Raw genomic sequence first — 25,940 nt, forward strand, 5'->3', positions numbered from 1 at the left:
GTTTTTTTTTTTGCCTTGGAACTCTGGCATGGATGCCATTTTTGACCTGTCTCTTCCTTACTGCTGATTCATGAACACTGACCTTAAGTGAGGCAAGGGGGACCTGCAGTTCTGTAGATGTTGTCCTGGGTTCCTTTGTGACCTCCTGGATGAGTCGTTGCTGTGCTCTTGGGGTAACTTTGGTAGGTCAGCCACTCCTGCCAAGGTTTACCACAGTTCCATGTTTTTTCCATATTGTGAAAACAATACAAAGAGCAGAATTGAGGACGAATAAAAAAAATAGGTCTAATGAAAACGAGAAAAAAATACAAAAAAAAGGTAAACACGTGTGGGGGGGGGGGTTGTAATGTTTATTGTATAATTCAGCAATAGAGAAATCTAGAATAACATACACGGGGAAACATTGGCAGGCTAACGCGGCTCACTGACCGTGAACGCATCACGGTGTGGAAACGAGGACGCCTACTCTCGTCTCATTCTAGTGACCGAGAAAAAGGGGAAAAAAAAAAAAAAACACGGCGAACGGCTGAAGCGACGGTGGGTGGAGTACAGGAAGCTGCTGCTGTCCTCGGCTATCTGATCATGGCCCAAATCTAATTCCAACACAAACAGACAAGCCGAGACTGCGGACGTTCGTGATTTGATATCCGTGCTTTCCTTTCTCGACTGATTTGTGGGAGGGATTGATCGAGGAGCTCCAAGATGTCTCGGGGAGTGATCCAGCCGAGCCAGCAGAAGCTGGCCGAGAAGCTCACCATCCTCAACGACAGAGGCATCGGGATGCTGACCCGTGTTTACAATATCAAAAAGGTTCGCACGCTCACACATGCAATCTACACACTCAGCACACGGATTGGCTTGAATGGAATATGAACATCTGTACCCGAAAGCCGGTGTCGCTTGCATTAACGTACGTCGGTGTATGAATGCTTGATTAGATGGCATTATATGTAAACTTTCGACATATTTAGCCACTCTTCGTCTTTCCCCCCCACATACTAAGCGTTATGGATTCCCTCGTAACGGAACGAAAGAGAGTATTGGCCTTAATTTGAGGCTGACGGTGTGCACGGTTACAGCTAACAGGGTTAGCTTGCGGTAATGCTGGCCCCTTGCGCCCGAAAGGGAATTCACGATGGATTCGAGGCGTTTATTACGCACGGACGTTAAATTGCTCATATTTCAACGAGCCAGAAAAGAAACGACGACGGAGACGAATAACCATTCACTCCCCCCCTCCCCCCGTTAAGGACAAGCGTCGGGGCCTGCCGCACAGCGAGCGTCGCTTGAGTTTGAGTTAATGGCGGAGGGTGTCGGCTAGGCTATGCTAGGCTAACAATCCGGGGCTCCGCCTAACTCACGACCAAGAGAACCCCGAAGTGGAGAGCCCAGGCACGGCCGCACCCTAGTGGGCTACCCGCTATCAGCACAACCGAAACCGTGTTCAGAACTTTTTAGCTTCTTTCTCGTGTAAAGTAAGAAAAAAATATATACTTTTTTTAAAAAACATATTTACGCTTTGTTTTTTTTATATATATGGTACCTACTATAGATGCCATTATAGTCTTTATACTGTAATTGAAGTCATTATTGTATATGACTCGAGCTGTATCAAAAAGTCTGCCTTATATAAAGATAATAATCATCAGTTTGATTGATTCTTTCATTTTATAACATAAATCAAGATTACAAACAGCTCGGGTTCTGATGGGGGGGGGGGGGGGGGCGTTCCTCCCAATGACGCCCTTCCAAGTCTCACTGTCATTGCCCACGTGAGCATTGAAGTCCCCCAGCAGAACGATGGAGTCACCAGCGGGTGTGTTCTGTTATTGGACTTCTGTGCTCATCACACACCATGTTCAAGCATAAGGGTGTCCACACGTGCACTTGGCACCAGGACACCCTAGGTCGCAGTTCGATGATCGACTTTGTGGTCGTTTCGTCTGACTTGCAGCCGCATGTCTCGGACACTCAGGTGAAGAGAGGGGCGGAGCTGTCAACTGATCACCACCTGGTGGCGAGTTGGCTCTGATGGTGGGGGAAGATGCCGGTCCGACGTGGCAGCCCCTACCGTATTGTGAGGGTTTGCTGGGAATGTCTGGCGGAATCCCCCGTCAGAAGGAGTTTCAACTCCCACCACCTTTGCTCATGTTCCGGCCGAGGCAGGGGACATTGAGTCAGAGTGGACCGTGTTCCAAGCCTCCATTGCCGAGGCGGTCGACCAGAGCTGTGGCCGTAAGGTGGTCGGTGCTTCTCGTGACGGCAATCCCCGAACCCGTTGGTAGACACCAACGGTGAGGGATGGTGTCAAGCTGAAGTAGTCCTATCGGGCCTTTTTGGCCTGTGGGACTCCTGAGGCAGCTGATGGGAACCGGCTGGCCAACCGGAATGCAGCTTTGGTGGTCGCTGAAGCAAAAACTCTGGTACGGGAGGAGTTCGGTGAGGCCTTGGAGAAAGACTTCCGGACGGCTTCGAGGAAATTCTGGTCCACCATCCGGCGTCTCAGGAGGGGGAAGCAGTGCACCATCAACACTGTGTATAGTGGGGATGGGGCGCTGCTGACCTCGACTTGGGACGTTGTGAGCCGGTGGGGAGAATAGTTCGAAGACCTCCTCAATTCCACCGACACGCCTTCCCATGAGGAAGCAGAGTCTGGGTTCTCTGAGACGGGTTCTCCTATCTCAGAGGTTGAGGTCACCGAGGTGGTTAAAAAGCTCTTCGGTGGCAAGCCCTCGGATTGGATGATATACGCCCGGAGTTACTAAAGGCTCTGGATGTTGCGGGGCTGTCCTGGTTGACACGCCTCTGCAACATCGCATGGAAATCGTGGACCGTGCCTCTGGATTGGCAGTCTGGGGTGGTGGTCCCCCTTTGTAAGAAGTGGGACCGGACCGTGTGTTCTAGCTACAGGGGTATCACACTCCTCAGCCTCCCTGGTAAGGTCTATTCAGGGGTGCTGAAGAGGAGGGTCCGTCGGGAAGTTGAATCTCAGATTCAGGAGGAGCAGTGTGGTTTTCGTTCTGGCCGTGGAACAGTGGACCAGCCCTATACGCTCGGCAGGGTCCTCGAGGGTGCATGGGAGTTCGCCCAACCAGTCTACATGTGTTTTGTGGACTTAGAGAAGGCGTTCGACCGTGTCCCTTGGAGGGTCCCGTGGGGGGTGCTTTGGGAGTATGGGGTACCGAACCCCCTGATACGGGCTGTTCGGTCCCTGTACGACCGGTGTCACAGTTTGGTCCGCATTGCCGGCAGTATCTCCGACTCGTTACCGGTGAGGTTTGGACCCCGCCAAGGCTGCCCTTTGTCAACGATTCTGTTCATAACTTTTATGGACAGAATTTCAAGGCGCAGCCGAGGCGTAGAGGGGGTCCGGTTTGGTGGGCTCAGTATTGCATCTCTGCTTTTTGCAAATGATGTGGTTCTATTGGCTTCATCAAGGCGTGACCTTCAACTCTCACTGGAGCGGTTCACAGCTGAGTGTGAAGTGGCTTGGATGAAAATCAGCACCTCCAAATCTGAGACCTTGGTCCTCAGTCGGAAAAGGGTGTCGTGGCCTCCCCGGGTCGGGGATGAGATCCTGCCCCAAGGGAAGGAGCTCAAGTATCTTGGGGTCTTGTTCACGAGTGAGGGAAGAATGGAACGGGAGATCGACAGGCGGATCGTTGCGGCGTCTGCAGTGATGCGGACTTTGTATCGGTCCGTTGTGGTAAAGAAGGAGCTATGCCGAAAGGCGAAGCTCTCGACTTACTGGTCGATCTATGTTCCTACCCTCACCTATGGTCACGAGCTGTGGGTCGTGACCCAAAGAACAAGATCCCGGATACAAGCGGCCGAAATGAGTTTCCTCCGCAGGGTGTCCGGGCTCTCCCTTAGAGAACGGGTGAGAAGCTCGGTCATCCGGGAGGATCTCAGAGTAGAGCCGCTGCTCCTCCGCATCGAGAGGAGCCAGATGAGGCGGCCGGAGCATCTGATTCGGATGCCTCCCGGACACCTCCCCGGTGAGGTGTTCCGGGCACATCCCACCGGGAGGAGACCCCGTGGGCGACCCAGGACACGCTGGAAAGACTACGTCTCTCGGCTGGCCCGGGAACGCTTCGGGATCCCCCCCGGAAGAGCTGGATGAAGTGGCTGGGGAGAGTGAAGTCTGGGCGTCCCCGCTAAAGCTACTGCCCCCGCGACCCGACCTCGGATAAGCGGTAGAAAATGGATGGATGGATGGATTACAAACAGCTCTTGGTGCACTCATGCAAAATACAATCACATTAATAAACATGAAATACCTCTCTTACTGTGACTACCATTATCTTTGTAAAGGCGCATGCAACCCTTGTATTGGAGTTGATTAAATAAAAGTGTGTGGTCAGTGTAGATATTTGGACGGTTTGGTGTTGTGAAGAAAAACAAGCATGAATTGAAATCAAATGTTTATCGTGAGAGACGTGAAGTTGTGCTCATAGAGGATGTTTGCGCTTTTATGGGAGTTCAGTATTTATCAGAAATGAGGTGGTATGCTGTCATCATAGTTGTACTTTTGTGTTGACCTTTTTCGCTCCAAAGTACTGTGATTGTAGATATGGTGGTATTTATAATGATGATTTGTTCGTGAAAGTTGGCGTTAGATCTTGAATGCTGCCTTGTGAGTGAGGGCAAGAGAAGTCTTGTGTTCTTGTAGGAAGAGTCTGTGACGGCTTGGATTGTTTATGAATGAAAAGGAAGAGAGGAGTCAGACATCCAAAGTTGTCGAAAAGAGAAGCCATTTAGTCTGAAATCCCCCACTCCCCTCTCCTTTATGCCATTCACACTCATCAGTACAATAAATTGTCATATCATGATGAGGAAAGAGCTGTTTTTTTTTTTTTTTTTTTAATTGTGTGTCCATTGTGGATTAGCTACATTGCTTCTGACTGATTCCGATGTAACAGTCCCCTTCACCCCACCTTTCAAGGTCAATTTATTTTCATTTTCCTGTAGGACTTCTCAGCACGTTCGGCCTCAAGTGCTTTTATCTTTTTCTCCGCGACGTCGTAGAGTTCCTCAGCTAGAACTGAAACCAAATAGACTATTAGGGGGCTGGGTATAGATTCATTAGTCGCAAGTTACAAACCAGATCAAAGTTTTAAATTATATTTTTTTTTTTAAAAAAGAAAATAAATCCCACATAAGTATCTGGCGACGTATCATTATTGCCTGATATAGTTGATTCCATCTGTGAAAGACATTTATGATGGTGAAATAATGGTATTCACGCTAAGGTGTTTTTTTTTCTCTCCATTTCTTAGTTATTAGATGACATAAAATAAATGACATTTTACTCGGTGCATAATCCAGAATGAGTGGTAACGAAGGCCTTCAAAGGGGCTATTTATATGAGATCGTTTGTAAGGGGGTGGGGGTACGGGACTAAAACAAAAAATAAATTCTCCACATAAGAGGCAGTCTTGCTTGAAACTGTTTACTTGTCACTCCAAATTGAAGTTTATTGTAAAACTCATATGTAAAGCAAAGAGAATTAAACAATGAAAGTCCAGTAGCTTAATACACAACGCCATAAACGGGCTAACAAAAATTAGCATGGCAGTTATGGTAATCATAAACTTCAAACCTCACAAACGGAGCAGCCCCGAGTGTGTTTAAAATGATATTTAAAATAACGGAGATTTATCTAATTAAAAAAAACAACAAATGTTTAATGTTACGAATGTGCTAATTCAGTGTCAAAACAGCATATATAGGCTATAAGTGCTACAGTATAACTGGGCATGCAAATAATAAACTAAACTAAAACTAAAGTAAACTATTAACCTACTCACTAATACATAGAGTACATTTAATACCTGTACAGGTAGACACAATACACACCCTCACTGTGCTCTACTGAGTATAGTTTTTCTCACTATTCTCAACTAAAATCATAACAAAGAGAGGAAAAATGAAGAAATGTGTGCTGCTTTTCATGTCTACATTTCCGATCTACTGTTTATTTTCTCGTTTATTCACAGAATAATAGTGTCATCGTCACTTTGCACCACAAAGATTAGTTTGCAGTACACCGTCCCTCAGATCGAGTTTTCCACATTTGAATTGGTGTGTTGTTGTTGCAGTGATGGATTGTGTTGCACGGTGCCACAACCCCCCCCCCCCCCCCCAATGTTTTCTGCTTTGTTACTCTCTTACTGTTCTGGGACCAACTAAATGTGCTTCCATGCTGCACAGAATGTTCCGGAATATGGAGGCTGGCATCAGGCTGTGATGATGGCCCAGGGGGGAGTTGGAGGTTACTGGCAACAATCTCACACACACACACACACACACACAAACATGAGTTATCCTCGAAACAAAAAATCTAAATGGAGGTGCAGTAGTTAATGGAGATATCCAAAAGCTAGCATCTCTAATCATCCATCAGTTCTTTTCGTGTGCTGATATTGACAAAGGTAACTCTTGTCAAGTTGTGAATATCTTTTGTTGTTGTTGGAAGACACCAGCTATAGATAATGTGTGTAGCCAGATTATTAGGAGTGAGACAAAATATCATACCATCGATGCATCATATCAAGCTATAGATATTTTTTTCATCAAATATGCAGATATAGCCTAAAGGTAATACTTCCACACCGATCACGTCTCCTGGAGGTGGTGCGCCTCTGATAAAATAGGATATCTATGATGTATCATATCTTTCTTTTTGACATATTTTCTGTATTGGGATATAAAATGATGTGTGTGGTTCCAGTCATCATTTTCCCCTCCCAGTAATTCTTTTATTTCGTCTTTAATTTTACATTTGCTAGTTTAATAGAAGAGTAAATATGCTCTGTGGAATTATTCTTGTTTTAATGCAGTGTTTCCCAACCTATAATTAATCGAATAACTCAAATAATTCGATTACAAAAATGTCAACGCAAAATCTCTTTCCCGAAGCTTCGGAAGCATCCTTTTTCCACGTACTAATGTTACTGCAGTTGCACGCACAACTCTGTGTAGAAATAAGTCGGAATGATGGTGGCGAGCCAGGAGAAAAGGATTCGCTAAAAGCGGAGAGTGTCCAGAGTTTGGGATCACTTTACACTTAACAGGGAAGGTGACGAGCAATAGTGTGCAACAACAGAACGTCGTCTACGATCTCCAACTCAAGCTAACGTATCAATGTTAGCGGATTTAATATAGCCTACCCCTGGCGGTGAGACATATTGTAATGCTCTCATAAGTTGTCAAGGATAGACACAGCCGCCAGTGCACTTTCAATCGCTATATGGAACAAACGGTAAGAAAACAAACATCATAAGTACATTTATACACAAGCTGCCGATGGCCACAACTCGCTCGGAGTCACTCAACACGCAAAGCCAGTCAACTCGCCACTCTCATGTTATTGTGTTTAATAATTCAGTTTGTATGTGATAAATCGATAGAATACTAGATTCTAGAGCTATTCTCTACCTGCAACCCTAGAATGGAGTCTGAACAAATTAAGTTTGTGAACCAAGGTTCCACCGTCATTGTTCATGTACTTAATGGAGTCATGAATGACTACAAAGCCGTACGAGGACATTAGCGGCTGCCAAGTGGCTCTGACGCGGACGCTTCGGGAACACTCGCTGTCTGCCAGTTACTAGGCAACAGCCTTCCCCAAAAATGTGGAGCAAAAAGCGAAGGAGCCTAACGCTTCGCCACCGAGTGTGGGCCATATTACTCGGGCACTGCGGTGGGCTCTCAAAATGGATGTGTTCCTTCCCGGCGAGTGCGTAGGTAGGGATGCTACTCGGCGTGTTAGCGGCAAGTCAGCGTGCGTTAATCGAGTGTTAAGTGGCGATCGCATGCTCGTGCGGCGTGTGTCCTTTTTAATGTGTTGTTGAGAACTGCAGCAATGCAGCAACACGTGTGTGTAACACAATGCATGTGTGTGTGTGTGTGTGTGTGTCTGTTGAGCAGTTTGTTTGGGTGGTTTTGATTTCTTCTCTTCTTCTCTCCGTTCCAATGCTTCCCCCCCTCTCCTATGCAGCAAGGACAAGTTTGGAAGGTTTGCAAAGTTTATCACCTTCCACTGATGAACCTCCCTCTCCTCCTCCCTCTCTCCATCCTTCACCAACCCTTGGACTCCCTCGTCATCCCACCCTTCCCCCTTCGCCGCTCCTCCCCTCCTGGCTACCTGTACTGATCTGTTGCTCCTCTGTGCTTCTTCATGTTTCAATTAATGACTGTGGGCTCCATTCACATCTACTGTCCCAACCCAATTCTCTTATGTTTGATGTTATGGATTAAAAAAAAAAAATAATAAAATCAATCAAACAAACAAAAACAAAAAAAAAGCAGGAAAGTCAAAACTTATGTAGGGCGGGTTGATGACCAGTCCAGTTTTAGGGTCCTTTCTCTTCGGGCTTGATACATTTTCTTTCATGATTAAAAGCTGTGGAAAAAGTGTTCACGGTTTAAATAGTTTCCAAAGGGTCTGAATGTTTCATACGTATGTCAATATGGCCACAAATTAGCAACCAAAGCTATTGTTCTCATGATATGATATGTATAAATTATCCAAATAACTCTTTCAATAATGTAACATTAGAGCTGATGTGCTTTGCATCTGAAAGTGAAGTGTACTAAAATAAAGTCTGCAACCCTGATTCTTGTGAGCATATAAAAGCAGCATCTCGACATAGAAAACAACTGGAAGGTATGCCGACACTTGGATGTTAACTTTGCCAGCCTGGGGAACCTCACTCCATTCACCTTTCAAAAGTTTTAGCTGTGGACATTATTTCGATATATATATATATATATATATATATTTTTTTTTTTATACAACAGACTTCACCCTCTGCAGCAACCTGATCAGGCTTAAATGATGGAATCCATTATTCCTCCATTACTTTAAGACCAGTCCACTTACCCTTACTGATACGAACATTGCATGCCTAAAATGTCACACACTTTTTTTGTATTAGCAATTAGCTTCCATTATTAGCAATTAGCTTCCATCATGTGACACGTGGACCCTTTCAAGAAGGCCAGCAGCAGCAGCAGCTGGTGGAGGCAAGACCAAGGTGTGTTCTGGTATCCTGGCAACAGCTTCCACAGTCCTCCCCCACCAATCCCACTTATTCCCACGCCGTCCCTCCATTGGCTGCACCGTTTCCTCCTTCCTTCCCTCCATCCGTGGCTCCTCCCTTCATTCAGCCAGACAGCTTTATGCACTGTCGCTCTCCATGTCAGTGACATCCTGCAGTAGTAGTCTAACCAAATTAACGCTAAATGAACTACACTTGATAGCTGCAGACATGAAGATGTTTCTTGCATGTTTTAGCACACGAGTCGTCCTCTGCGCACAATCATTATCCCGAGCCTCGGCATTTCCATTGAATGTGGAATGTCAAAATCATTGACTCTTAAGTGCATGCGAGAAGCTCCCGTGCCATGACATTGCATCCACAATACGTGTATGTCGTCAAATTTGATTTCAGTCAAATCAGTCGCAGCGTTGCACAATGATTGGAACAGAGAAAAGAGAGTATTTTACTTTACAGCCTCCAGGATGGATCACTGCTGACTTGTAATTTGATACAACAACATTGTGACGCGTAGTATTCGGGTTGTTATCTCAGCAGCAGCATGTGTGTGGTGGCCTAGAGGGAAAATGTCAGTTGTGTCGAGGGCTCGAGATCAATTAGCTTCTTGTACACTTGAACTGTCACATCCTAAAGGCTTGTCTGTTGTTTGGTTGGCCAGCAAACAGGCAGCCGTTCGTCGCCTTGCTGTGAGGAGAATAGTGCTTTTGTCGAGTTAACAGTGAATCGGTATTACATGTTTGTATCCTGAATTAAGTGAAAACACTATTATTTTCAGGGTTGTTTTTTTTCTATGTGAAGAGCAAACGTTGTACAGTGTCGTTTGTGGTGTTTTTTGAAGTGCCAAATTTCACTGGTGATTAGCCCCAAAGCTAAACCGTTAGCGATATCAACTCCTAAACTCGCATACTGTCTTGTTGAATTTATTTGGTGCCGTTTTGCTTCTCGGATTGAACTGTAGCAAAAATACGTCGAACTTGGCAGTTACTAATAGTAGGCTTGTAGTTATTAGTAGCTCTTTTATATCTGATGTGTATGTGTGAAGCGGTTTGTGTTTTTTCCTCTGGTTCGGTTTTGTTGTTTTTTGACTTATCGGAGGTGTTTTGCTAATTATAACTCGGTACCACTACTACTACAAGCATCCTTGGGTCCCTTGAAAGACGCTATATAAATCAAAGCAAGTGCTTATTACTTTGCAATCAGTCCGCGTCGATGGCACATGCATGAACCGCAGCTTCCTCCCCATTCACGACTACACTACTCATGATGCATGAGCTCTGTCGCTTTCCCGCCAGTCTGACAAGTCAGTGACAACAGTTACTTTCTTCCTTTAAACCTTGAAATCCCGATTAATACATTTTCCTGTAGAATTGTTCCCATTAAAATGCACTTTATTTTTCTATAGTGAGTAGCTTTGGGAATCGCAAGGCGTTTGCAAAGTTTTAGTTGTAGTATGAAGGCGGCTTCATATATATCGTATTTCCACAAATATTGGACGAGTGCCTTTATTTATTCAACTGCCCATGGGGGGGGAATATTAAACAATGTTATTAGTATTTTGCAATTTATTTTAAACAAAAGTGGAGTTTAAAACAAAATCAACGGCAAGAACCGAGGCAGAAGGAACAACAAGGTTATGTGCGCACATAACATTGTGGAGCGACCTCCTGTCATGTAATTTAACGCTAATCATTTTTAACGACGCCGTTTTCCCATAATGTAAGATCATTAATACTGCACGGCAGGGAACTCATTTACAACATGTATTAAGACTTCACACTTTAATTCATCTGAGAGACTGTACATACCTCGGGAGGTGCTGCTGATTTGGTTAGCAAGTGGGCTCCGCAGTTAACTTTTTAATATCTGTTTTTGAAAAATAGAAAATATGAAGTGAGGAAATAATAATTGCGACCCTTTTTTTCCCCCCCGATGACTATTTGCCGTAAGTAGATGACGCGGGACCGTCTTTTGAGGGAATTCGGTATTCAAGATAATCCCAGCCCGCTTTTACCAAACATCAAAACCACAGACAGACATGCAAAACTTTCCATTTTTGTAAACAGAGTACAAAATGGAAATTTACCCTGTGCGTAGGTTGTTGGAATGTGCATCGTATGTCTCGACGCACAGGGCAGCACGTCAATTTTTTGTCTGTTTTCATGTGGTCATCCTAGACTGTGGTCACTAACCCACCAGAATGAACCAGTGTCCACTTTTTGAGTAACATGCCGTGAGGAAGCCGGCTACGAGAGGGAACAGAATAGAACAAAAAAGCTTTCATTTTTGCTAATGTGTTGCTTGTACGCTCCTCACCTCCTTTGTGTCTTCCCACTCAGGCATGCGGAGACCCCAAGGCCAAGCCCTCCTACCTGGTGGACAAGAACCTGGAGTCTGCCGTCAAGTTCATCGTCAGGAAGTTCCCAGCTGTGGAGACGCGGAACAACAACGTGAGTGCGCCTGCGGCTTGATTTGATGTGTAGCCTGGCGTGTCCATTATGTCACACGGTTATTATCTCGGTGTAAGTGTTTCTTCCAGATCTTCGGAGAAGCTGCTTTACCGCAACGTGTTTTTACAATACATTTTATGATTATGATTTTGTTTGTCTGTGTGAAGCAGTAGTAAAACCTGCGTTTGGAGAGACTGCCAAATTTACTCTGAAAAAACGTAGTAAAAAAATGTATGAGAGTGCGTGTGCAGAGTCATTACGTTGCAGTACCAAATGTTTCTTTAGCTTGCGGCGTGTGTCCTTATGTGTGAAGCCCGTGCGTGTCTGGCTAACTGCTTTATTCGATATAAATGTGCAAAAATGGTCTCTTACGTTGTTTTCTGTTTCTGTGTCTGTTTGTTTTGCATGCTAATCCTGGCTTATTCCGGACTTGTGCTTTTTGGTAAGTTTATTTGTGTATTTCATTTGAGTTTTGTACTACTGTAATCTTTTTTTTCCCTACGTTTTGAGGCTATTTTTGGTCCATTTGCTTTGCTCGGCTGGCAGCATTGTTATTATTTTTTCACATCCTGTAGTTTAGTGCGTCTACCGAGTGTCTGTGGATGCTGTAAGCAGCTGCTTTGCGCCGCGTGTGCTAAAAGGCTAAACTGTCTTGTCTAGCGTTACAGCTTAAAGGGAGAGTTTGCGGTTTTAAGACCACTAGCAAGTTTTGAATTTAGCCTCACGTCACTAATCCCGAAAAAAATCTCACACAAGCACGGGAAGAACATGTAAAGTCCATGCGGGAAGGGCAGATGTTTGGTGTTCAAATCCGGGCTGTGAGGCACGTTTTGCAGCTACCACACGTCTTACAAATGTTGAAAAAAAAACTATTATGGATGATATTGGTTAAACTTTTAAATGAAGGACATTTTTAAATATGTGAATTCTGAACGATTTATAATCACCAGGTGTGTTTACTAAAAAATGAAAACGCGATAGTTTCAGTCTCAACAAAAATAATTATCAAAAATGTTATTTGACAGTCTACATTAAGGCGAGGTGTTCCGCAGGGATTTCAATTGAAATTCTCTAATGTGATGTTGCAGCAACAGCTGGCTCAGCTGCAGAAGGAGAAGTCGGAGATTCTGAAGAACTTGGCTCTCTACTACTTTACCTTTGTAGATGTCATGGAATTTAAGGTCGGGAGTCACAACGGCGATGCTATTTGGTGTTTCATCATGTCCCGAATTGTCTCACGAACCTATTTGCATGCGTCGACAGGACCACGTGTGTGAGCTGCTCAACACCATTGACGTGTGCCAAGTCTTCTTTGACATTGTAAGTGCATCAATGACTACATTTGATCTTTTGGTGCACGTGAACGATGTGACGGGAGTGTTTTGTTTTGTGTCAAGACGGTGAACTTTGATCTGACGAAGAACTACCTGGACTTGGTGGTGACTTACACTACACTCATGATCATATTGTCACGCATCGAGGAGAGGAAAGCCATCATCGGCCTGTACAACTACGCTCACGAGATGACGCACGGCGCCAGGTGAAAAAAAGTCAGACTCAAACTTTACACGTTGACTGGTGTGACTTCCAATTTGTGTGCGTGTGTGTGTCTCAGTGACCGTGAGTACCCCAGGCTGGGCCAGATGATCGTGGATTACGAAAACCCTCTGAAGAAGTTGATGGAGGAGTTTGTCCCACATGGGAAGGTAGTCTGTTGCTGCTAATTACCATGTTAGCAGTCAGGCTAGAACAATGGGCTTGAAATAAATGAAGACGCGTATAATCCTTTTGTACCTTTTGAAGATGTACACCATGGGGAGAATGTAGTCAGGTATTCTTTACCCACCTTTTGTTGTGGCGGAATGACCCATTGATTACATTAGGAATGCACTGACACCACTTTTTGCAGACTTACGTTTGAGTCCACGCCGAGTACCGAACAACGATACTTGATAATGCCATTCCCTCTTGCAATTGTGGTGAAAATGTGTTTTATTTGAATCAAGTATTGTTCAAAAAACCTTTTCTTGAACATGGCACGTTTCACTCGAGTATAACACTTTTGAGAGTAATAGTTTGTCATTGCAAGTACTTACATTTGAGTACTCACCAATACTGAGTAGCAGTACTTGGTAATACCACTGCATTTTGCAATTCTGATGAAAATGTGTGTTTTTTTTTAAAAATCAAATATAGTTTGAAAATACAAGCTTTCCTTGTACATGGCATGTCTCACTCAAACGAACACTTTTTAGAGCAACAACTTGTCATTGCGACATAACAACACTAAAGGAGCAGAATTAATTAATATAACAAAACGAAATGAATCATTTCAACACGCAGTTAACAGGCACTTGTATGGTTATCTACAAGTGCGTGTTAACCAAAGTATTCCACTACGAATGTTAACTCCCCTAGTAATGTTTTTATAATACTGCGGAGAAAGAAATAAACATGAAAACATGAATGACAGCCGCACTGAGCAGCAAACCAGCGTTAATTACAACGACAAACATTTGGAAAATAACATAGGAACAAACGAGAGAATGAAACTGGCACAGATACAAGGAGTTTCCTACAAAAGTTTCATCTGCACAACACACAACTACATTTATTTCATTTCGTAAAAAGTGCATTGTCTGCAAAATGCCACTTGAAAGGCAATACAGATTACAGTTTGCGTGCTTATTCAATTAAGCCAAACTGTTATGAGCACGATATACTGTAACATACAATAATGTCAAATTGTCTCAAATGGGTTGATGATGTATTTGTGGCCATTGAGTTGTGACGTCTGCTTGTGCAGTCTCTGTCTGACGCGCTGATCAGCCTTCAGATGGTCTACCCCAGAAGGAATCTGTCCGCCGACCAGTGGAGGAACGCCCAGCTGCTCTCGCTCATCTCGGCTCCCTCCACCATGCTCAACCCTGCACAGTCAGACACTGTGAGCGGGACCGAATCACCGTCACCTTTTGCCTTCTTTCGAAATGAATTCATGAGACGATAAGCTCACAAGCGTGTCTTTCTCTCGCTCTTCTGTGTTTCCAGATGCCCTGTGAATACTTGTCTCTGGACGCGATGGAGAAATGGATAGTTTGTAAGTAGCGAAGAGACTCTTTGCGACGTTTCGGTTGTGACGGAGCTTCCTGAGCCACTTCCTCCTCTTATCGCCAGTCGGTTTCATCCTGTGTCACGCGGTGCTGACCGGCGACGCGGCGGCGTTATCGCTGTGGAAGCTGGCGCTGCAGAGCTCCACCTGCCTCTGTCTGTTCAGGGATGAAGTCTTCCACATCCACAAGGCTGCCGAGGACCTCTTTGTCAACATCCGAGGGTAAATGGGGAAACGAGGAGCACAAATTACATCTGGGTAGATTTGGCCTGAAAATGTAGTCTTTCTTTTTTTTCCACACACTTTTGATGTCAGATTTGAATCCATTTTTCCACTTCATTTTCGGGAAAAAGCGTATTGACAAGAAAAACAAAAACTAGTTTTGCTCTCCCCCCCTCCCTTTTGGGGATTTGCTCGATTCCTCTTGATACCAAACCAGCTTTGAAATATTTTTTTTCCCCCAGCATCAGCTTCCACAGAAATAATAGAAGTACGTATTTTTTTTCGATACACATACTCAGACAATAGGTGCTTCCTCTTGGGGCAAAAAAAAAAAAAAAAAAAAGTACAAATAATCAGCAGTCCAAACATTTACGTAAACACAATCCTGATTAAATGAGCATTTAAAATGTCATAAAATGAACCGTCAAAGTGCGTGGCATAAATATGCACCGTGCTGTTGGCAGAGTTCCGAGCATTTCACTCTGTGATTGCCTTCCACCAGAGTTTTTTCTTGCCATACAGAAAACAATGCAAATATGATTCCGCTCATGTTGCCTGGCTCTTAGCGGGACTTGAAGTCACCGGTTGCTTTTTTGGAAAAATAGTCACTCGAGAGGTCCAAAAAAACCAAAACTAAAACGAGCTTCTCTCCGTTGGCCGCCATGTCGTTATTGTCAGCGGTGCACATTAGTGGGGACTCACTTTGAACGATGGAAGCCACTAAAATCTATTTTAAAAAATTTGTCCTGAAGAATGAACTGTGAATTAACCATCCTGACAAACTCTTGAGTTAATTAAAAAAAAACAAAAAAAACAAAGATCAATCAATCTGACCTACATGCAGGTTACCGCGTAGTGTTTTGCCATTGTCATAAATGACAAGTTTTCAATCCTTTTTCTGTCCTTCCAAATGTAATACATAATAATGAAAGTGGGTATTTGAATTTAGCGAGTTGTCCTTGTGTGTTTTCCAGGTACAACAAGCGCATCAATGACATCCGAGAGTGCAAGGAACAGGCCCTGTCTCACGCGTACGAGCACACTCGATTCCCAACTGCAGTCACATCTTCTTTTTGTTCCTCACACTTACCAAACAGATTTATTTAGTCACCTACTTCTTTTGTATTTCTGTTTCCTCTTCTGCGTTTGCGACCTGCTCATCTCATCTCTCGGGTCGTCTCGACTCAGACGTCTCGCCGCCCTTTTTTTTCTCTGTTTGTTCCCTCTTTGTCTTGCCCACATTTCATCCCCTACTTAATCTGTCTGCCGCTTTCATCTTTGTTCTCATTCGTCCCGCCGTGGCTGTCATTGAGTCACTTTGGTATCTGGTGAGGATTGTCCTCAAAGTGTCAAAGTGGGTTGTAAACTGACGGCTGGTGCTTGTTGCCATCTTGCGCGCTGACTTCCTCCTTCTGTCCGCCGACTCCGCAGAGGCTCCATGCACCGAGAGCGACGCAAGTTCCTCAGGTCCGCGCTCAAGGAGCTGGCCACCGTCTTGGCGGACCAGCCGGGCCTGCTGGGTCCGAAGGTAGCACCGTAACACAACCGTAGGAACGTTAACTACAGATAATACAGCGTTCACTTCTTCATTCGCGCACTTGCTACATCGGGGATTTTTAAGACATCACAACATTTCATGTTAACAAATATGACTATTTTGTCCTTGTAGGCGTTATTTGTTTTCATGGCTTTGTCATTTGCCCGAGACGAGATCATCTGGTTGCTCCGACACGCCGACAACATCCAGAAGAAAAGCACAGACGACTTCATTGACAAGTACGCGCTCTAAATGTCCTACTTGAGCACACGCCTCCACACTGTTATGTGATCACGGGCAACATTTTGTCCTTCGGCGTCGTCTTTGCCAGACACATCGCGGAGCTGATCTTCTACATGGAGGAGCTGCGAGCCCACGTGAGGAAATACGGCCCCGTCATGCAGAGATACTACGTACAGTACCTGTCGGGCTTCGACGCCGTCGTGCTCAACGAGCTGGTGCAGGTGATGGCAACATCTACTACCAGTGATTCTTAATGTGCGGAAGTGGTAGGCGGCCGCCCTCTTGTGGTACGTCTTTTTTTTTTTTTACGTGGTAGTTGAACTACACTCTTGTACAGTATGCAACACAAATACAGTGGTACCTTGATCCATGACCAGTTGACTCAATATTGCCGTATCTCACATCAATTTCCCTGAATGAAATGAAATGAAATGAAATGAAAGGAGGCCGCACGGCGGGCGACTGGTTAGCACATCTGCCTCACAGTTGTGCGGTTGCGGGTTCAAATCCCGGCCCCGCCTGTCTGGAGTTTGCATGTTCTCCCCGTGCCTGCGTGGGTTTTCTCCGGGCACTCCGGTTTCCTCCCACGTCCCAAAAACATGCAGGGGAAAATGGCAGTTTGTAACTGGACCCCTATGTTTTGTGTCTGCCAGAACCTGTCCGTGTGTCCAGAGGACGAGTCCATCATCATGTCTTCATTTGTCAACACGATGACCTCGCTCAGCGTCAAACAAGGTGAACGCAGGAGAAGTGTGATCGTGAAACATGTTAGGCTCTTTTAGTGATATCGACGAATCTACGGGTGCGTACACAAATTCAATCTGATGCGTTCACTGTGTTCTGAGAATGCAGTGTTCAGAGCGAGGGAGAGCGTGCGCTCCATTTTCTGTGCCTTTCCAAACAAACGCGTAGGCCATTGGCAGCGATACGTCAGTGCGTCCGCCATATTGACCGTGTCACTTCTGCCTGTAAACATCTCGTCCTGCCTGAAGCTGCGGCCGCTCTTGCCTCCTCAGTCAGAGCGGCGCTCTGAATAACTGAACGGCGCACTCCAACAACGCTCTGAGTTTCCGAACCTTCCGGAGTGCAGGCAGAGCGCTCGGAATGAATTTCCACGCGTACCCTGAATGTCCATTCATGGTTGAGTCATTGTGTTTTGCAGTCGAGGATGGCGAGGTGTTCGACTTCAGAGGCATGAGGCTGGACTGGTTCAGACTGCAGGTATTTTCCAGAAAGATAGATTGAATGAATGAAGATATAGTTATTAACATTTCTTGATGTTTTTTCACTGAGAGTGCCAGTTAAAAATGTCGACATGCTTTCTCATTCAGTAGCAAGGGAAAGTGAATCCAAAGCTTTGACTGTTTCTGTAGCTCTGTATTTCTAAAGCTTGTACAATCTTTCGAGCCTTTATTTGATCAACCTAAAATCTTTAATACCTTCACGGGAAATGGTCAATTTGTATGTCATTAATTTGTATCCAGTATGTTAAAAAACAAGTGAGTTTTCTTCAACATGTTGAACGCTGGTTCCCGTGTGCAGGCCTACACCAGCGTGTCCAAGGCCAGTCTCGGTATCGCCGACCACAAGGAGCTCGGCAAAATGATGAACACCATCATCTTCCACACCAAGATGGTGGACTCGCTGGTGGAGATGCTGGTGGAGACTTCAGACCTCTCCATATTCTGGTGAGCTTTAATATGTACTCAGTGGTGTTCGTAGCTTGAATGTCACCTACTACTGTTACAGTAAAGGCAAACACCAACAACAACTAACATTCATGGTAAAAGACGTAATGAGCCGCAACTACTTCCTAATGCTGCTAGGCGTGCTGGGATTCCTAGAGTCAACTTCCATAACGCTACAGCAGGAGTTGAAGCTGCGCAATTTGTAATAATAGCATTGCTGCCGCCCTGTGGGGGGGCCGCACGCGTCGCACATGCCAGGAACGGCCACGCTAAGTACTCAGCGGAGACTCGGGCTCGATTAAATCCATCACGTTGTGGAACTGATTCTGCCTTTTACCGCCATTTTCTATATGACACAATTACACCAAGATTGTGTTTTGTCCATGAATATAAAACAGTTTCTACAGCCGTGCGTTTGAGAAGATGTTCCAGCAGTGCTTGGAGCTTCCCTCGCAGAGCCGCCACTCCATCTGCTTCCCTTTGCTTTGCACACACTTCATGTCCTGCACACACGAGCTCTGTCCTGAGGAGGTGAACGCACGCACACGCACAGACAGTCCCGGTATGCCGAGTGTGGTACGTCGCGTCTGTCTACATCATGCTATTTTGTTTCTTTGGCTTGGTCCCTGCAGCGTCACCACATAGGGGACCGCAGCTTGTCGTTGTGTAACATGTTTCTGGATGAGATGGCCAAACAAGCCCGAAACCTCATCACGGATATCTGCACTGAACAATGTACACTCAGCGACCAGGTAGACCGTTGCGCAGGCAGGCCGATGGCCCGACTCATTCATGTTTTTCTATTAACATTAAATATCATTTGGGTAGGTCTTTACAATAATGCTGCTTTCATATTTAATCCCACATTTAAATGGTTTGTAGGTGAAACGTGAGTAGAAGAAAATTTCACAACAGTGGGGGTTATTAGAACTAATTGATATTGTGCTGATGCGGTATTTATGTTAGCATGATACTTTGTTGGAGTCTTTCATGGACATCTGACTGCAGGGGGCTGCTGTACCTAATGCAAGATTAAACGTAAATGATAAGAATACCGTCATTTCTCGTGTACAACGCATTTTTACCCCTCAAAAGTCAATAGTGCGCATTATACATAGGTATAGGAGAAAATGGGGGGGAAACTGTCACATTTTATAAATGTATGCTGCCATCTAGAGGTTATGAAAAAGCTGTACACTTTCATTCCAAACTGCCACCGCCACCTACTGGTTAGGAAAAAGGTGTACACTTTAATTCTAATATGCCACCGCTACCTAGTGGTGATGAAAAAGATGTAGCCTACACTTTCATTCCAATATGACGGGGGTACGTATGACTGCTTATGTACAGTTGTGCTCATACGTTTGCATACCCTGGCAGAATTTGTGAAATATCTTTTTTTAAATATGACTGATGAATGAACAACCATCATTAACTTCTTTATGGTTATATTTTGTTTAATGATAATGCTTTTCTGAAATGCTTGAGCATTTAATTTGAAGCCCATTAAAATATAAAACACATTTTGACTGGTCCTTCATGTTTTCTTTAAAAAATTGTACCCATCTTACAAATTCTGCTTGGGTAAGCAAACATATGAGCACAACTGTGCGTTTTCTAATTTACGCAATAAAATTAAGGCTGTGAATTTCAAAATAAGATCACGTAAATTAAAAATAAACTATTATGTGTTCAACTAAAGTGCTTAACTTCAGAAACATCATTTGAAAAAAAAAAAAAAAAAAAAAATACAAAATCTACTTTGATCATATGAGTAGAAGCAAAATCATGCATTGTAAAAATGCGTTAGAAGGGTTTTCCAGAATTTTGAGGTCAACTTTGGAGGTGCGCATTATACATGGGAAATGATGATACTTTTGTCGCTCGACATTGTTTGGATGTTTAAAAGAGATATAGCTATATGGATGTTTAATGGGTCTGAAGCCACCTCCATAATAGCATCTTTCATTTTCTAATTGTTTAAAAGCAAATAAAAGTCACAAAGAAGACACTAAAAGTCCATATTCTGTGATGGGATTTAATGGCCATTGTATAATAATGCTCGCTGACACATTAATGTTGGTGTTCTTTTGTTGGCGCGTGACTTAAAAAGCCTCTTGTGAACTCTCCGCCGGCTGCGCTTAAACCGAATCTCTGCGTAAAAGATTGCTTACGGCCCGACCTGACAATCTTATTCCACCTGCCCGACTGACCCCGTGTTGTTTCCCTTCGCCGGCAGCTACTTCCCAAACACTGCGCCAAGACCATCAGCCAGGCCGTCAACAAGAAGAGCAAGAAGGCCACGGGAAAGAAGGGCGAGCCGGAGAGAGAGAAACCGGGAGTGGAGAGCATGAGGAAGAACCGACTACTGGTCACCAAGTAAGCACGCGCGTGCGCGCGCTCGCTCGCACGGGAGCTTTTGTTCCTTCTAAACTCGTGCCGCGCTGTTCGTCTTCCTCCAGTCTGGACAAACTGCACACAGCGCTATCGGAACTCTGCTTCTCCATCAACTACGTTCCCAACTTGGCGGTGTGGGAGCACACGTTCACGCCGAGGGAGTACCTCACCTCCCACCTGGAGATCCGGTTTACCAAGTAAGGAGCGACCGGAGGTGGGGGGCTGCAGTCACATGACTTGACTCGAGTCAGACTTAAGGCGCCGGACTTCGACTTAGGACTCGCTCGGCTAAAAGTCGACTTGGTATTACGGCTGGGCGATATGGCCTAAAATTGGTATACATTGAATTGAATCCCTTCACGATAACGGTATATAACGATGTAAACATAAACGTATTTTGATGTGTATAATATTGGAGCGAATACATTTATGCGTGTGTAAAAAAAAAAAAAAAAAAAAAGTCATTGTATTAAATACATATTACATCTACACTTGATAAATGGAAAGATTTATTCCCAGCTCTGGAATCTACACAAACAACAGTACATGCACACTCACTAATGTGACGTGAAGCAAGAGAGGAATGCCGCTTCTTCTGACGGGAAATCCGCCCGCTCTCCCACCCAAGGTCCATTGTGGGCATGACCATGTACAACCAGGCCACTCAGGAGATCGCCAAGCCCAGCGAGCTGCTGACCAGCGTGCGGGCCTACATGACGGTGCTGCAGTCCATCGAGAACTACGTCACCATCGACATCACGCGCGTCTTCAACAACGTCCTGCTGCAGCAGACGCAGCACCTGGACAGCCACGGCGAGCCCACCATCACCAGCCTCTACACCAACTGGTGCGTCTTGAAGCATGGAGCTAACCATCAGTAGATCTTCTGCACTTTTCTCTCTGATGTTGTTTGAACAAGCTTTTTATTTTGATAGCAAACCTGCAGTAAACTGCAACAAAAATCACTCTGAAAGACTTTTGCTTGAAAAGGGTTTCATCGGGAACCAGATTATCTTCAGGACAGTTCTGAACCGTAATAGGCGGCAAGTATAAGCACGTGACTGTGTCAAATTGGAAACTATAATGCCTTTATTAAAAAATACAATCAAATCAATAAATACAGCTTTATGCAGCACTAGTTTTGTTATCATGGAATAGGATCGGCCAGGAAAATGACGCTACAAATGATAAAGGTGCTTCGTTTGTCACCTGTGCAGTGAACACGCAATAGAGAGACCAGATTTTTAAAAAATTAAATAAAATGAATAAAATCATTTTAGCCCTCTTATACACTTTAAACATATTCAAACGTATCAAAAAACGCATCTCTACTTTATTTCTAGAGCACTTAAACAACAGTTTTGAAACACACCAAATGTATTTGAACACAAACGCAAAATGTATAGAAAACGTATTATTATAAGTAATGGGGTTATTATTTTTTTTTTTTAAATCACACAGTAAAATTTTGTCAAACGCGTTTTTTAAAATACATTGTAAACTCAAAACTCAGTTAAATTAAAAAAAAAAAAAAAAGTCCAGCATGTTCTATATTTAATATACATATTCACACACACACACGCTGTTTTGATGGGACGCGATGGAGCTCTAAGCATAATGAGACCGTGTTAAAAGGGATTTTCCTTGTTAAATTAGGAATGGAATAAGAAACTGGTTTGTGCATTTTGTTGAAATTGGATCAGCTTTACCAGACAAATGATGTTTATTCCCTTTATAAATGCTAAAGGCCAAGGGTCAATGTGCAGTGACTGTGTCCGTCCGTCGTCATATATTGTTTCAGTTCAATTCAAATAATTCGGTGGATTCTCTATGAAAATTGCACGGGAACATTTTCGGGAGGGGAAGTTGCACACAAACAACAAAGCCAGAGTGAAAGAGAACTTTTGCAGTTCGAGCGGCGTCCACTTCAATGATATTTGCTGTCGTCCTGGAAACCAACCTTGATGTCAATGATCAAACCGTCGCGCAGGTACCTGGAGACGTTGCTCCGGCAGGTCAGCAACGGGCACATCGCTTACTTTCCGGCCATGAAGGCCTTCGTGAACCTGCCCACGGAGAACGAGCTGACCTTCAACGCTGAGGAATACTCCGACATCTCAGGTATGAGCGCCCGTGCGTCCTCTCCTCTCAAGTGTAATAAAATCCAAAGCGCTATCGGCAACTGTCCCGGCGTTCCCTGGCAGAGATGCGTTCGCTGTCTGAGCTGCTGGGGCCGTACGGCATGAAGTTCCTCAGCGAGAGCCTCATGTGGCACATCTCCTCGCAGGTGGCCGAGCTCAAGGTACGAGCGGCGTGCGGCCTCGGGAGGCGCAATTCCCAGTGTGAATATGTGCTCGTGTTTTTGTGTGTGCAGAAATTGGTAGTGGAGAACATGGAAGTTTTGACCCAGATGAGAACCAGCTTTGACAAACCCGACCACATGGCAGCGCTGTTCAAGAAGCTCACATGTAGGCTCACATGTTTCCCTTTCCTTTAGCGCAAAGTGACGATTGCGAAAAGTCTTGGATTTTGTTCACACGAATCCAATGTTCAGCATGCGCCAGCCCAACCAATCAAATCCTATTTTCAAATGTTGGAATCATTTCGATCCTAAAATGAGCGCTCAAACTGCGCAGATTGAAGAGAGAGCGCGCACCGTTGGAGCTCTCGCACGCTCGTTTCTCATGTAGAAGTCAGGCGAGAAAACATTTGCGGCTTGGGGTCAAAGGTTCATTGACGTTAGTGTAATGGGCAATGTTCAGCGCCATCGACTCAGTGGTTGCGTTCCGCCGGGCTCCTTTCTTGTCCTACGCAAAACGATGGGAAAATCATGTCGTCTGTTTCTGGGAGGGAATATAAGTCACTGATGGCTTTTGGAAACTTTTTCAACTTGATAACGCAAGCAGCGCATGTCAGCCGGGGGCGCGCTTTGACTGAAAAAAGAAACTTGAATTAATTGCTAATAAACTTGAATTAATTGCTACAGCCCTCAGGTTTGGTTGTTTGTCAATGTGACTTTTTTTTTGTTTTGTTTTGTAGCTGTGGACAGCGTCCTCAAGAGGATGACTATCATCGGCGTCATCCTCTCCTTCCGCTCCCTGGCCCAGGAAGCACTCCGAGACGTAAGAAACACAAACACACGCCAGCGCCGTGTCACATGACCGCCGTCATTCGAGCAGACGAGCGGCAGCCGCAGCGAAACTGAATTGTTGTTTCTAGGGACTCCAAATGCACTAGCGCGCGACATTTACCCAACATATCCGCGCAATGCCATAAATCCAATTGTAAAAACGTCAAGTGGGAATGAACAGTGGGAAACATTGTACTATATTGACTTGATATATTCGTGACAGGGGACCACAAGTTATCTCGCTGGGTATCGTCATCTGAAACGAGCGCACCAGCGGAGTGATGAGAAACTTGTTTTGATTCATCAACCCTTTGATTAAAAAAAAAAAAAAAAAAACATGCGTCAATGCAGTGTCAGGAAAAAGAAACGAGATTGTTTTATGTTTTCCCCCGCGCTGCACTTTGCTGTATCGTACATTACGTGATCCAAATAGAAGTGCGAGCGAGGAACCCAGTTTTGAATCCCACCGATGGGATACAGCGAGGCGGCTCGAGGTTTTTCACGGGCGGGTCCGAACGTCTGGCTCGGCTGACGCGGATCCCCCGCGTGGAGTTGCACTACTATCCGTCGTCTCGCCCACAGGTGTTATCGTGCCACATTCCCTTCCTGGTCAGTTCGGTGGAGGATTTCAAGGACCACATTCCCAGGGAGACGGACATGAAGGTACGCGCGGCGCTTCAAGATTTTGCTCTCTATTTTGACCTCCAAATATTGAGAAGAAAAGCATTTGCGTCTGAGTCCAGGTGGCCATGAACGTCTACGAGCTGTCTTCCGCCGCCGGTTTGCCCTGCGAGATCGACCCGGCGCTGGTGGTGGCGCTGTCCTCGCAAAAGAGCGGTAAGACACGCGCGTATGTAGACAGTCAAGTGGGCATGCCCTCGATGTTTCTCACGGTGTGTGTGTGTGTGTGTGTGTGTGTGTGTGTGTGTAGAGAACATCAGTCCAGAGGAGGAGTACAAGATTGCGTGTCTATTGATGGTGTTTGTGGCCGTTTCCTTGCCGACGCTGGCCAGCAACGTGATGTCGCAGTACAGTCCCGCCATCGAGGGTACGCACAAACGTCCGCCCGTGTTCTGTTTTCCTCGCGAGGGTTGCGTTGGGCCGGGCCGGCGTCTTAAGGACCGCTCGGCAGCCGATCGCAGGGCGCGTGTCGACAAACGAGAACATTCACACCGCAGAAAATCCTAGAAATGTGTGATATGATTTCATTGTGTGGACACAATTCACCCTCGGTTTTGAATTAGGAATCAAAAACGGTTGGTATGCACCCATTCAACTTTAATTTTTTCAGACTGAGTTAGCGTGCCAAGTACTTGGGTTTGAGTACTCGCCGATACCGAGTATCGATACGGGAGAAGGCCATTGCGACGGAAGTGCGTTGTCGTCGGTGTCTCCACACCGCAATGCTGACATGCTTCCCACCTGGAAAGTACATGTCAGGCTGTGGTGTCGGTGCATACAGTATCAGAGAATTTCTGCTAGTATCGATACTGGTATCGGTATCGGTGCCACTCTAGAAAACAATGACACGCAAATCTTAGCTAATTTATTCTTCAATCTATTTTAAGAAGGGATTTGGTGGGGGAGAAAATGCATGTAATGACTTTTGAAATGGGAGAAAATAAACACATTTCGAAGAGATTTTTTGTCAAAATGAAGCAAACCTGTTAAGCGTGAAATAGACTATTTGCTTTGGTGGACCACATAAAATTGATTTGTGTTTGACATTTTATCTCCGATTTGAGTGGCGTCAGGCTACAACTAGTCTTGTGAAATCCTAAAGAAAAATATCAAATGTACTTTCTCATTCCTAGTTTATTCAAAAGTAGCACTCGAGTCGAGCCGCATTCCGAACATTTAAGGACGCCCCTCTCGTGTGTCGACGTGAGAAGGAAGAGCGAGACGACGACGACGCTCGCCCGTGTTGCGGCTGCGGCAGAAAGCGTGTCGGGAAATGTCATTTACCGCTCCGGTGGCACGAGGCGGCGGCAAACCGGCCGCGATCGATTCATTACGACGCAGCTTTGGCGCTTACCTCCACGTTAAGGTCACTCCGCTCGGCGGCGCTAATTAAAGGTGATTATTCTAAAAAAGGCTGAGCG

At 45.0% G+C, this 25,940-nt stretch overlaps 1 protein-coding gene across 4 annotated transcripts in view; it reads left to right on the forward strand.

Annotated features, from left to right (window-relative positions):
- Positions 1–498: 498 nt before the first annotated feature.
- nckap1 (NCK-associated protein 1) overlaps positions 499–25,940 on the forward strand; it is a 29,845-nt gene continuing 4,403 nt past the window's right edge. The window contains exons 1-29 of one of the 4 annotated variants that reach the window (XM_061690551.1): positions 499–810; positions 8,003–8,020; positions 11,402–11,512; positions 12,601–12,693; positions 12,776–12,832; positions 12,910–13,052; positions 13,128–13,218; positions 14,319–14,456; positions 14,561–14,609; positions 14,687–14,843; positions 15,818–15,874; positions 16,275–16,371; positions 16,513–16,619; positions 16,712–16,844; positions 17,277–17,358; positions 17,786–17,844; positions 18,166–18,311; positions 18,710–18,842; positions 18,944–19,063; positions 20,551–20,690; positions 20,774–20,905; positions 21,337–21,555; positions 22,699–22,829; positions 22,913–23,010; positions 23,083–23,176; positions 23,748–23,830; positions 24,421–24,501; positions 24,582–24,675; positions 24,770–24,886. In XM_061690551.1, coding sequence (XP_061546535.1) covers positions 703–810; positions 8,003–8,020; positions 11,402–11,512; positions 12,601–12,693; positions 12,776–12,832; positions 12,910–13,052; positions 13,128–13,218; positions 14,319–14,456; positions 14,561–14,609; positions 14,687–14,843; positions 15,818–15,874; positions 16,275–16,371; positions 16,513–16,619; positions 16,712–16,844; positions 17,277–17,358; positions 17,786–17,844; positions 18,166–18,311; positions 18,710–18,842; positions 18,944–19,063; positions 20,551–20,690; positions 20,774–20,905; positions 21,337–21,555; positions 22,699–22,829; positions 22,913–23,010; positions 23,083–23,176; positions 23,748–23,830; positions 24,421–24,501; positions 24,582–24,675; positions 24,770–24,886 — 3,088 coding nt within the window. In that variant the 5' untranslated portion in view covers positions 499–702. The remainder of the gene's footprint in view (positions 811–8,002; positions 8,021–11,401; positions 11,513–12,600; positions 12,694–12,775; positions 12,833–12,909; positions 13,053–13,127; positions 13,219–14,318; positions 14,457–14,560; positions 14,610–14,686; positions 14,844–15,817; positions 15,875–16,274; positions 16,372–16,512; positions 16,620–16,711; positions 16,845–17,276; positions 17,359–17,785; positions 17,845–18,165; positions 18,312–18,709; positions 18,843–18,943; positions 19,064–20,550; positions 20,691–20,773; positions 20,906–21,336; positions 21,556–22,698; positions 22,830–22,912; positions 23,011–23,082; positions 23,177–23,747; positions 23,831–24,420; positions 24,502–24,581; positions 24,676–24,769; positions 24,887–25,940) is intronic. The other 3 variants (XM_061690552.1, XM_061690553.1, XM_061690554.1) reach the window with 3 other exon arrangements.

This window comes from Phycodurus eques, chromosome 11 (assembly GCF_024500275.1).
Source record: "Phycodurus eques isolate BA_2022a chromosome 11, UOR_Pequ_1.1, whole genome shotgun sequence".
Lineage (NCBI taxonomy): Eukaryota > Metazoa > Chordata > Actinopteri > Syngnathiformes > Syngnathidae > Phycodurus > Phycodurus eques.